At 50.2% G+C, this 13,233-nt stretch overlaps 1 protein-coding gene across 4 annotated transcripts; it reads right to left on the reverse strand.

Moving 5' to 3' along the window:
- Nucleotides 1-9,160: 9,160 nt before the first annotated feature.
- On the reverse strand, nt 9,161-12,980 carry LOC136476911 (uncharacterized). 4 transcript variants are annotated; one of them, XR_010763777.1, is made up of 4 exons: nt 12,603-12,980; nt 12,407-12,509; nt 10,160-12,318; nt 9,161-10,061 (listed from the first exon to the last, which is right to left on the reverse strand). XR_010763777.1 is itself a non-coding variant. In XM_066474893.1 (4 exons), exons 1-4 carry the CDS (start codon nt 12,794-12,796, stop codon nt 9,965-9,967), a joined length of 426 nt encoding a protein of 141 aa, XP_066330990.1. In that variant the 5' UTR covers nt 12,797-12,980; the 3' UTR covers nt 9,161-9,964. The 4 variants fall into 4 exon arrangements, 3 of the variants coding, with proteins under 3 accessions (XP_066330990.1, XP_066330992.1, XP_066330991.1); XM_066474893.1 differs by having other exon boundaries at nt 12,202-12,318; nt 12,407-12,492; nt 12,671-12,980; XM_066474895.1 differs by having other exon boundaries at nt 12,202-12,318.
- Nucleotides 12,981-13,233: the final 253 nt, after the last annotated feature.

The raw sequence follows: 13,233 nt of genomic DNA on the forward strand, positions 1-13,233 counted from the left end.
TGCCTTACCGGTCTAGAGCCGGCTCGGACGTCCAAGGCATGCTCGGCGACTTCCCTCGGTATGCCCGGCATGTCCGAGGGACTCCATGCAAATATGTCGGCATTCGCACGGAGGAATTCGACGAGCACGGCTTCCTATTTGATGTCGAGGGTGGCGCTGATCCTCAGCGCCCGGTCGTCGGGGCAGGCGGGGTCGACCGGGATGAGTTTGATGGTTTCCGTGGGCTCGAACGCCCCCACGCGACGCTTGGAGTTAGGCACCTCGCCACTGAGTTGGTCGAGGTGGGCGATGAGGGTCTCGGCCTCCGCAAGAGCCTCGGCGTACTCGATGCATTCAACGTCGCAGTCGTATGCATGTTCGTATGTGGACTCAATCGTGATGACACCGCTAGGGCCTGGCATCTTGAGCTTGAGGTAGGTATAGTTGGGCACTGCCATGAACTTGGCGTAGCACGGCCGCCCCAGAATGGCATGGTAGGCTCCCCCAAACCTGACTACCTCGAAGGTGAGGACTTCCTTGCGATAGTTGGAGGGGGTGCCGAAGCAGACAGGAAGGTCGATGCGCCCGAGGGGTCGCGTGCGCTTCCCTAGCATGATGCCATGGAAGGGTGCGACATCGCCTCGGAGCCTCGACCGGTCGATCTCCAAGAGCTCTAGGGTGTTGGCGTAGAGGATGTTGAGGCCGCTGCCTCCATCCATCAACACCTTGGAGAGTCGGGTCTTGCCAATGATCGGGTCGACAACCAGTGGGTACTGCCCGGGATTCGGAACATGGTCAGGGTGGTCATCTCGATCGAAGGTGATCGCCTCTCGAGACCAGTCAAGGTACTGGGGGGTGGCTACCTTGACCGAGAAGACTTCTCGGCGTTCCCTCTTGTGCTGCCGCGCCGTAAGGCATGCCGAGGGCACGCCGAAGATCATGAAGGCGTTGCGTACCTCAGGGAACCCGTCGTCCTTGTCCTCATCCCAGTCGCCGGCGCCCTTCTGCTTGGCGTTGTCGTCGGGGAGCCCGAGCCTGGCGTAGTAACATCGTAGCATGGAGCAATCCTCGAGGGCGTGCCTGACCGGGCCTTGGTGATAAGGGCATGGTTTCTTGAGCATGTCGTCAAAAGGCCTAGGGCCTTTGGGGCCTCGGGGATTCTTGCGTTCTACGGCCCCGACCAGATCAGCCTCCATGACCTCCTGCTTCCCTAGGTGCCCCTTTTTCTTTCTCGTAGGGAGGTTGGAGGCCGAGGCGTCGGGGGCCTCATCCCTCCATTTTCCCTTGGCGTCGCTGTCGGGGAAGATGGCACCGACGGCCTCCTCGCCCGAGGCGAAGTTGGTGGCGATGTCGAGGAGCACAGCAGCGGTGCGTGGCACGTTCCGACCTAGCTCCCGCACCAGGTCTCGGTAGGTGGTGCCGGAGAGGAAAGCCTGGACGATCTCTGAGTCGCCGACGCTGGGCAACTCGGTGCACTGCTTGGAGAAGCGCCGGATGAAATCTCGGAGAGACTCGCCTGGTTTCTGGCGGCAACTCTTAAGGTCCCAGGAGTTTCCGAGACATACGTATGTGCCCTAGAAATTCCCAACGAAGACCCTAACCAAGTCGCGTCAGTCGTGGATTTGTGAGGGAGGGAGGTGCTCGAGCCAGGCTCGCGCCGAGTCTGACAAGAGCAAGGGGAGGTTACGGATGATGAGCAGGTCATCATCCGCGCCACCTAGCTGGCAGGCCAGGCAGTAGTCGGCAAGCCAGAGCTCAGGGTTGGTCTCACCGCTGTATTTTCGTGAGGTTGGCTGGTTACCGAAAATAGGCCGAGAACTAGGTGACACGGATAGCTCTGCTAAAGACTCGAGGGCTAGGTGGCTTAGGAGAAGGACTGTGGTCTTCCTCACTGTCATAGCGGCCACCTCGGTGCACATGGTAGCCTCGGGCGGGCCCTTCACCGTCGTGGCGTCGTCGTCGGCCGACCACCTCGTGGTCTCCCTGCACCTCATGTCGATTGTCGAGGCGGTCAAGGAGCTCGGGGACCCTGTGGGCTATCGGTGCCCGAGCAGGTTCGGGACGAGCCGAGGCTTCCCTGTCCTGCCGAGGCGGTGCCGCGGGTAGGTTCGAGATGCCCCCGTGCCGTCGGGAGGTGGAACTCTCGGCCTGCTGAACCGCGGCGGTCTCTAGGAGATCTCGGAGCTCGCCATGGACCCGCCGCCCCTCCATGGTAGAAGGCTCGGGCATTGCGCGAACCAGCATTGCCGCAGCCGCGACGTTCTGGCTAGCGCGATTGAAGACCGGGGGTTGCTCACTCCTTTCGTCGTTATGGATGCGGTGATGCATGTCGAGGGCCCTCCGTCGGGCTCCCCTACCTTCGCCGCGACCTCGCTGTTCCTGTTCGAGAGAGTCTCGAAGCTGCTGCAGAAGGAGTTGGTCTTGCTTGACCTTGGCCTAGAGCTCACGGAGCTGTTCTAGGTCTGGGCGCTGAGGTCGCGCAAGAGCGACGTTCTCATTCCGTGCGGCCAGCAGGACGGCGCGTGGAGGTGTAGCGACGCCCGCGTCGGGGCGGAGCGGGGAACGGCTACCTGCCCCCTCGTCCTCTTCGCCCACCCTCAGCATCCCGAGCCCGACATGAAAACATTCGCGAGTGGGGTCATAGGTGCCTTCGTCGTCGGAGTTGGAGTAGCCAAAGCAGTAGTCGCTTGCGGCCAAGAACTGGCGCAAAGCCCTAGGGTTGTGGAGTCCGGAGAAATCCACCCCGGGCCATGCCTCGTCCTCGTCCGAGGAGTCGGAGTGGGTGCTCAGGTCAAGAGCGAAGCGCTGGCGGCATTCCGAGGGGTGCTCGTGAGCGGCAGTGTAAGCGTAGGCGTAAGAGGCGGCGACATTTCTCAACCCAAAGGGTATGGGGATGGTGCCGCCTCCAGATTCTGCCCCGCCGGGGTCGGCTCTTCAGGGAGTGGTGGAGCGGAGCTTGACGACTGGGCATCGCCACGTGCCACAGGCAAGTTTCCTTTGTCCAAGCTCAGGCTAGACAGGTCCCCAGCCAGGGACCCTGTGCCAACAGCTGGTCGTAGGATATCAGCGGGGGGTGGCGTGTCGCCCCGGATTCGCGTAGCGTTGGGGTGGCCTTGTTCGTGCCGTGCTTGGCGAGCGCGGCGAGAGCGGTCGCCCGGACGCCGCCCGCGCCTGGGCTGCCGGGGCATAACTTCATCGTCGGACGGTGGGGCTCGAGGAGTGAGGAGCACCATGTCGTACTCATGCCCTAGAGACATGAACTCTAGGCTCTCGAACCAAACCACGGTGCCGAGACGCAATGGTCGTATGGGGTCTGCCATTCGGAACCTGCTGGGATGACGAAAACGACACGCAGCGGCCCCTACCTGGCGCGCCAACTGTCGGTGTTTCGGACCGGGGGGTCCTCAATCAACCAGTGAATTTGTTCTGCGTGCTCCCGATTCCGGATGGTGATGCAAAGAGACACAAGGTTTATACTAGTTCAGGCAATCGAGGCCCTACGTCTAGTCTGAGAGATCGATCTTGTATTCCTTGCACCGAGGTGCTCGTAGTAGGGGGTTACAAGCTAAAGGAGAGAGGGAGCTGGTCCTAGGTCTCGGCAGGGTGTCGTGTGGACCGCTTGAGATGTTGCTCTCAGGCGGCAGGGATGTGCGTGTGTGTGTGGGTGTTACCAGGTGTTCTCTCCCCCTAACACAGCCCAAGTCCTCTCCTTTTATAGCCTAAGGGAGGACTAGGACGGTACATGAGCTAACTATACGGTGCCATGTGAACAGAGGCGGCATGTCTGGGCCCTATAGCCTGTTCCTGTGGCGGTGTGGTCGTCGGAGTGATCCGTCCTTGGAGCACTGGGGCGGCGTGGCCGTCCCGTCAGATCCTGTGCGTCGTGGGAGCCCGGGACTGCCTCGGAGTGGGTGCGGCGGTGGACGTGCAAGCCACTGTGGACAGACTGTGCGCGAGGCCGAGACTTGGTCGATGTCGAGGCTGCACCGTGGTGGAGGGGTCTCGGCAGGCACAAACCCCAAGATAGCCGAGACCTTGGTGTATAGTGCCAAGGCTTCGAGTGGGCGGCTGATCGTGGGTACAGTGTTAGGACACAGTGGCCTGTAATCCCCGCCGTACCCTGTCCCAGCCGGTATGGCGCCGATCGTGGACACAGCGTTAGGACACAGTGGCTGGTAATCCCCGCCGTACCCTGTCCCAGCCGGTATGGCGCTGATCGTGGATACAGCGTTAGGACACAGTGGCCGATGATCCCCGCCGTGCCCTGTCTCGGCCGGCATGGCGCTGATGCGACCTCGGGTCGCGTCGGCCATTCTGTGGCGTTGAGCCGTCGTCCGGCTGAGATTGCGGGAGTGGTTGAAGCATTAATGGGACATGACACGTTGTCTGGAGGGTCGGTCGAGGCGGGGGGTGACGGGCTGCGGGCGACCCGACCTCGAGCGACACGGAGACTGAGGCCTCGCGCGAGACGGAGATCGGGCTCCTTGCCGAGGCCTTGCGCGAGGCGCCTCGCGCGATACGGAGGATGTACCCCATGCCGAGGCCTTCCCTGGAGAGCCTCGGGCGAGACGGAGACGGCGCCCCCTGCCGAGGCCTTCCCTGGGGAGCCTCGCGCGAGGCGGAGTTTGTTCCAGGATGCCGAGACCTCCTGCTCGAGGCTCGAGGCGAGGTGGAGGAGGGCCCGGTGGGCTCGGTCGTGGCAGGTGAGGGGCCCACGGCTTACCTTCTAGCTTTATTTTTTAGATGGGATTTCAGCGACCCGTTTGATGTTTGCTTGGGGTACCCCGCTCTAAGGTACCCGACACATAGTATTATACTGATGACAGTAGAAATTGTAACCTGCCTACCATTTACTTTAGCTCAGATGTTCATATACTTTTCTGTAGTTTTGAATATACATTGTTGGCTAGTTACTACATCTAGTATCCTCTTCTTGGATTTTTGCATTGGGTTCTTAATAGTTATTTTAGCCATTTAGTCTCCAACATGTATATCGTTTTTGGGTTTCTACACGTGCTTCAGGAAATGCTATGCTTTGTTTGGTTATATAGGAGCTAGGACTAATATGAAACAAGCTACATATAAAGAGAGGTAGATTGATTGAATGAATTACATGATTTTGTTGTATGCATATCAGTATTTTTGTATATGCTAAAAATAATAGAACATAGAAATAAATGGATTTGGTTGTTACGTTGCCAATTCAGAAAAATTAGACTACTTTTGTTCACTGTCTAGAAAATTTACTTTTTTTTATTTAATGACTTCTTCTGATGAACTGCTGCTTCACCATTTTACTTGTTCCTCTATGAGTTCAGTTGCTGAGGCGTTAGTGTACACAAGAGCAAGACTTTAGGCAACAAGATCACAGTTTACCTGTTCAAATCAAAAGTACCACTGTTTAGGATACAACGAGATGAGAACTAGTAGTACCTCTTTTGTTCTATAATAGGTTCGGAAAACTCAATTAGCCCCTCTATTTTGGTACTAGTACTAGTAAAGGTCTTAGTTCTGAAATGTTGGTTGATTTTAGATCAGCGGAAATCAGCATTCGCACCCTCTGTTTTTTGTTCAAATTTTTAGTTTTATTTCCTTCTTTGTAACCTATTATCTGTGGCAATCTTGTGCCGTTCTTCTGGTGAAAAAACATAAATCTGTCATAAACCAAAGCAAAGCAAATTGCATGATACACTGAAACTATGCCAACTCAGTGAGACCACGTTTGTGAGTGGCCCTGCGCAATGGTCTAATACAGAAACAGAAATATTATACAACACATATATGTTTTAGGAGAAAAAAACACATGCATTTTTTCATTCTCTTTTTTCACTGGCTCCAGCGAGCTCGCCCCTCAGGTCCGGCCACGCCGTCCTGTCGGAGCCGTCCTGTCGCCACTGCAGCCTCCGGCGGGTGCAGTGACTCGGCAGCAGTTATGTGTACGCGGCACAGTGCAGTGACGGATCCGGCTCTAGCTCCAGTATCTCGTCCTGTGTGATTTGTGATTTGTTCTTATATAGAAAAAAAAACGTTTCTAGTGTTCTGTGATCTTATGATTTGTGATTGTTTGGAGATAGACGAAAGCTGAAGGCTTTTGGATCTTAATTCTATGGTACAAAAAAATTCATATATTAAAACTGTATAAAACATATGGTTGTTAGATAGACAGACTCAAACAAAAGTATAGCGGCTCAAGACGGAGCGTTTCAAGTGAAGTTTTTACAATCATCAGACTAGCAGAAGATACTCTCAATATTACTTTTCCTTGTACTAGTAGCTAAAGTTCATGTGAGGGCTTGTGTAGTTTCTCCCAAAAAGTTTACATCCTGTCTTATCGAACGTTTGGACATATGCATGGAGTATTAAATATAGACTAAAAAAATAACTAATTGTATAGATTGCGACTACTTTACTAGATGAATCTTTTAAGCTTAATTAGTTCATGATTTGACAATAAAGTGCTACAGTAACCTATGTGCTAGTGACGGATTAATTAGGCTTAATAAATTCACCTCGCGGTTTACTAACGAACTCTGTAATTTATTTTTTTATCAGTATTCAAACACTCCACGCAACACCCTATTATGATACCCAATATGACACTCCAAAACTTTACACTCTCAAATTATACAAGGCCTGAATGTTGCTGTGTTGCCGCAGATGCGACGCCATGGCCTACAATGTGCATGTTCGTGGTCATAAGAGCTCCCTCTTATCGATATGTAAACCTTTTTTTTACAACAAGCACACTTTTATTTCAACAGCATGAAGCTGATAGAATGGTTACAGAGTCTGTAACTACAGAGGTCAGTGCATCCCTTAACGGACACTGTAGAACATGGCTTCTGTTGGAACAACTGAATGACAGATTCGTTGGGTGGGATTGAGGGTTCGTTTGGTTGGGCTTTTAGCTTTGGCTTTTGGCCCCAAAAGCCAAAAGCCCAACCAAAGGGCTGTTTTTTCAGACGGTTTTTTCAGAAGCAGCTGCTTTTCCGTAGTACAGTTTTGAAAGCTGGTTTGACCCTGCTTTTGGCTTTTGGCTCTCTGCTTTTCGAAATTGGTGGAATAAAAAGTTCTTCCATAGTTGTTTCAAGAGAGATAAAGATAGAAGGTATATTTTATACTTGTTTAACCAAACAGCTTTCAGTTTTTCTACAGCTCACAGCCCACAGCAGCTTTCTCACAGCTCACAGCCCACAGCAACTTTTTCCCACAGCCACAACTCAACCAAACACACCCTAAATCCCTACAAATGCCTGTTTTGCTAATGTATGAGCAGTTTGGTTTTGGCTTCTTCTTATCTTGAAGACACTTGTGTTTCTCTGATTGTTGAGTTGATGAAGTTCTGTCTGAGATGCTTGATCCTCCGGTCAGGTGGCGTGGACCTATCTCTGTTATTGAAGAAGTTGACAAGTTCTTGATTGTCAGATAGGAAGTTGATGTTGTGTAAATGCAGGCTCTCAGTGACAGCAGCGGCAAGCGCCAGGGCTGCTGCCTCTGCCATGACCACCGAGACAGAGTCTGCAATTGCTGCCTTGATGTAGATATTTTGTGGAGGATTCGTTCCTGTGTTGATGATGAAGATTCCCAGGCCAGCCTTTTTTGGAGGTGAGGAGACTTGATCTGGAATAGTTGATGCATCTGTATAGCATCTGGATCCTGGGAGCAGTGCTGGTAGATGAACAAGGTATGTGTTTGTAAGCGAGTCATTGTACCTGTGCGCCTGATTGTGGTCTGCATCCTGAATGCTTGTTGCGTCCTGAACATTTGTTCCTGCATGTGTATGAGTCATACCTGTGGTTGTAAGAGAGAGGCAGGTAGTGGTAAATGGAAGAAAAGAGTCCCAGACTCTCAGTAAACGATGGAAATCCGTTTGTTGAGTTAGTCCAACGTGTACTCGTATGTCTACTGCTGTGTGTTAGCAACTAAGTGCATGTGAGTATCATAGTATGTGACACCTGAGCCAGAAATTGTAGCAAGTTTCTTTTCTTCTCTCTTTTTTTTTCAAATTCAAAGAGTAACCTTGTTATTTTTTCCATTATTTTTTCAAAGTGCCTCCTATACAGCAGCATCTCAGCTTTCCAGGAACATCATGGCAGATTCTTTTCTCAAATGCACAGGTCGATGCCAAAGCATAATCAATAAGTGTACAAACGTTTCCAGATAGAAGAATTTAAAATTTGTCACCAAATAGCATAAACTTGGAGCCTCAAACGCACAGGTTGAAGGCAAATCATAATCATAAGTGTAGAAACGTTTCGAGATAGAAGAATATAAAATCTGCCACCAAATAGCAGCAACTTCGAGTTCCAACTCCTAACAAACCATTCAGCCTAATCTTATTTCTAAACCAAAATAGGACATGAGTCTCAAACAAAGCTAAGAAACCATTATATAAAGGTAACAAATGAACTCAATAGAACATAGCCACCAAACTATCTGGATCTTGACCAAAATAAATATCTATTCTCTAACGCTTCAATTCTTGCATCTGAAGTATCAGACCAGTAGTCCACCAGAAACACTGATTTGTTCTTCCCATTGTGTAATAGAAAATATCTTGATGAATCCATAGCAATAATCCTGTCCTGTATATGATAATCATTAATCTTCAATAGTTCATGTTGCAACATATAAAAGTTAGCAGCCGTAAATATACGGGAACAAACCACTTCAATCTCATCGTGTTTTGTTAAAGGCACTGGCTGCGACTGTGAAGATCTGCAATCATATTCAACCTCAGTTTCACGAAGGCGCGATACGCAGTTCTTATAGTGCTCAACCAAGTCAAGTAATGACATATATATGTCCAGGTGCCTGTGAAGACTTGAATTGAGACTTTCACTTCTCTGGTTACTTTTCATACCCAGGAAAAACTTGTCACATTGAAAAGCAGCAGCCCATAGTTTTCTATTCTTGTACATCATTGCAAGCCAATCTCTATTTGTTGCAGTCTCGTACTCGGAAAGAAAGGCATTCCATCTAGCTTCAAATGTTTCTGAACTAGCATAATACAAAAGTGTGCGGAACCCATCCAAGCAGTTGCTATGCAAATGCTTGAGAATATTTTTCTCCACATGCCATGAACAGATGCGATGACTTACACCAGGAAGCACTTGCCGAATAGCTTTAATCATGGAGTAATCGCCATCAGTAATTACTGATTGTGGTTTCTTTTGACACATTGGTTTCAGAAATGCTTGGCGTACCCATACATACGAATCAGCGCGCTCATCACAAATTATGCCACAATGTTGCGGTGATGGTTGAGCCCAACAAATGGGACAAATAGCATCTTATACCTGTTCATCCGATAAGTGCTGTCAAAGACGACCACGTCACCAAATGATTGGTAGTCCATACGAGATTGAGTATCGCACCAAAGTAAGCTCATCAGACGATTGTCATCATCGACTTTATAATCAAAATAAAAATCTGATCACTATTCTTCCTCTTCAGCATGAGACCTAGAACTGTCCTTACATCACCTTATGCGATTCTTGACCTCTTGTTCTTAGAACAATAGTTGTAAATATCCTTAGTAACAGTGCCAACTTTGTCATATCCTCCATATCTGCATTGAAGAACATCTCTTATGACATGCTTACGGATTCCAGCAGCTTCCATTGACATGATCTCATTTCTATGGAAGTCCTTAATCTTTCGGTGAGGCCATAGGAACAGAACTTCATCAGGCATAGCTAGGCGATGGTTATGCTCATCCACAAAATTATTCACGTACCATACTGCACGAGATCTGTGTAGGCTAACATCAAGTAATGCACTGCAATCACATCGAGTTAGGGCTCGTGGTCTGCTGCTGTAATCCTCTTTGTCCAGCCATTTTCCATCTCGCTCCCCTTCTCTACAACACACAAACCGCCTGAACACAATTGCCCCTGACTGCTTGCTACGTCTCACTTTCTCTTTTCTAACACTGAAACCCTTGTCCCTCACATAATTATTATAGAATGTGAATGTCTCATCTTCACTTGCAAAAGTCTTTATTTGCTATGCTCCAGAACTCATCCATTTTTTGTACCTGTCCCCAACATTTCCTTGTTATAACCAACATTGCCAGCTTCCTGCAAATGAAAATGGATAATGTTTCGCTCAATACTTGACATCATACATTACTAAATTGGACACCAGTTGCAGAAAAGTGATATTGTTATTGATTTACCTTTCCATAGTTGAAAGCTCTAGTTTGGTTTTGGTAAATTGATGAAACCCTAAGTGCTAACCTAATTTATCAAAGTGATTATGAGATAGGTAGCACTACTCCAAGTGATTAAACATGTGAAGATCATGACATGATGATGGTGATGGCATGGTGATGATCAAATGCTTGGACTTGGAAAAGGAGAAAGAAAAACAAAAGGCTCAAGGCAAAGGTGAAATTGATAGAAGCCTTTTGGTTTAGTGATCAAGACACTTACAGAGTATGATCATATTTAGGATCGATAGTCGTATTATTAAGAGTGGTAAAACTCGTATCGAAATGCGGTTATCAAAGTGTCACTAGATGCTCTAACTCATTGCATATACATTTAGGATCTAGTGGAGTGCTAACACCCTTGAAAATGCTTATGAAAATATGCTAACACGCATGCACAAAGGTGATACACATTGTGTTTAGCACTTGGGAGAAAGGGTTCGAAACTTCACCGGCGGAGTGTCCGCCCGTAGAGTGCGGACAGTCCGACAATGACACCGACGCCCTGTACAGAAAAGACAGAGTTTCACAGAGTGCACCGGACGCTGGTCACGCAGTGACCGGACGCTGGGGTCTACGTTCGGTTAGTGGCGCGCAGTGAAGGCCACCCTTGGTCTCTTGACCGGACGCAGGCGACCGGACTCTGGCTGAACTCTGTTCAGCGTCCGGTCGTGCTGATGTGGCGTCGCACAGAGGAGACAGTGAGTGATCGGACGCTGGGCGCGTCCGGTCGGTGGTGACCGGACGCGTCCGGTCGTGAGTGGAACCTTACTGGAAACGACCGGACACTGGGGTCCTGCGTCCGGTCACTTTCAAGCAGCGTGTCCGGTCACAACTTAAATGTATTGATGACCGTTGAAATCGAGAGATCAACATTTGAAGCAGAGGCCATGTGGCGTGCATCGCGCGACCGGACGCTGGGGTCCTACGTCCGGTCGATCTGACCGGCGCGTCCGGTCGCCCTGACTTTTCAGTGAACAGAGAGCCAACGACTCTATTCGTGGGGGCTCTCTATTTAAGCCCCATGGCCGGCTCAGGCTCATCCTCTTGGTCATTTGCATTAACATAGCAACCTTGTAAGCTTAGCCAAACTACTCTCACTCATCTCTATCATTGATTCATCATCTTTGTGAGATTTGGAGAGAATCCAAGTGTATTGCTTGAGTGATTGCATCTAGAGACACTTGGTGTTCGTGTTTCGCTGCGGGATTCGCTTGTTGCTCTTGGCGGTTGCCACCACCTAGACGGCTTGGTGCAGCGGAGGAGGATTAGCACGAGTTGGTGATTGTTCGTGGCCATCTCCGGTGATTGTGATGAGACTTGTGCCATCTCCGGCGGAGCGTTGAAAGGTAACCCTAGTGGATTGCTTGTGTCATTGAGTTACCTCACTTATGGGTAGGTTCTTGCGATGACCAATTATGTGGACGAGGTTCATACAACACATCTTAGCCGCCGAACCACCAAGTGTTGGTCGACACAATGGGGACGTAGCATGTTGGCAAGCACGTGAACCTCAGGAGAAAATTGGATGTCTCTTGCCCTTTGGTAATCTCCCGGTAATTGATTTAGTATTCATCTTGTGATTGGTTCACTCCTCTACACGGCGATATAATCACACTACTCACTCATTTATATTCTCGCAAACTAGTTGTAGCAAGCTCTTTAGTGTAGCTAGAATTGAGAGCTTGCTTTGTAGTTTGAATTCATCTAGTGGAGCTCTTTAGTGTAGCAAGTGTGAGAGCTCTTAGTAAGTAGTGACTTAGCAAATTGTGTGTCTAGTGATCATAGTAACTAGAATTGTTAGATACGTGGCTTACAACCTTTATAGAGTTAGAGCAAGTTTACAATTCGCTATTTGTTATACTAATCAAATTGCTCTAGTTGGTTTGTAGATTTTTAAATAGGCTATGCACCCCCCCTCTATCTATATTAGGACGGCCTCGCCACCGCCAGAATGGTTGCCTTTCGATGGAAAACTTGTATCCGTAGAGGTATCCGTATCCTCTGACCTACTATCATCACCATCCTCAGAACTACTATCATCACCGGTCCCAAGATCGAAGAATAAATTCTCCTCACATCCAGCATATCCGATGTTGTCCATGGCAGATTCATGTAGCGTATCCCTGATAAGAGGATATTTCAGCTTCAGCCTTACAATTTCAAACCATGTGTGCTACCTCAACAAAATGGATGCAAAAGCATGATGCATACCTGGTTTCCATGCCCTCTCGTCCGCCGTGGATGGCCCCTGCCTCATCGGTGGGGCTGGCGGCACCGTCCATGGCACAGCCGTCGCGCTGGTCATCCTCGAACACTTCAAAAACAGGTAGGAGTTGGCGACGAACTTCCATTTCGCTGCCAGCACAACGAAATGGGATCGGTGGAGAAGGGGGAGGAGACGCCAAACCTGGTGGCTCCCGGATCACAGGGCGCCGGCGGTTCGTTGGCGTGAGCGGGCCGCGGATAGAAGCCTACCGTCCGGTGACGCGGCGGGGCACGGGCGGGCGCCTCCCTCGGCCGGTTGCGCGTGGGGGCCATGGGGGCGCGGACGGCCGCCTCCCCCGGTCGGTGTGCCCTGCGTCGCGGCGACTGGTGGCGCATGGTGCGGTGGGGGCGCGGACGGAGGGGGAAGGAGGCGCGGTGGGGGCGATGGGGGTGCGGTGGCCGGTGGCATGCCGTCTTCTTCCGCTTCGGCGGCGCCGCGCTGGTGGTCCATGTGGCAAAGCTCGAAGAAATGAGATCGGGATGGGATCGACCGAAGGAGTAGCGCGCGGAGCGGTGGCTGCTGGTGACGCCGTCTCGGACGTACTAATGGAGCGACGCAGATGGGCTGGACCCGGGGCTGTGCTTGGACGGGCTGAGCCCAGGCGGGACCCAGATACAAAATAATAAAACAATTAATTTCTTTAATTAGCTGCTTTGAGATTCGTGCCATTTTAAAAAAAGGGAGTACCAGAGCAGTTGCCTATGAAAAATGATCGTAAACTTGCTAATATTTAACTCACAAATGATATAAAATCTGATATATCATCTGAAAG

The sequence above is a fragment of the Miscanthus floridulus genome, chromosome 8, assembly GCF_019320115.1.
Source record: "Miscanthus floridulus cultivar M001 chromosome 8, ASM1932011v1, whole genome shotgun sequence".
Classification (NCBI taxonomy): Eukaryota; Viridiplantae; Streptophyta; class Magnoliopsida; order Poales; family Poaceae; genus Miscanthus; species Miscanthus floridulus.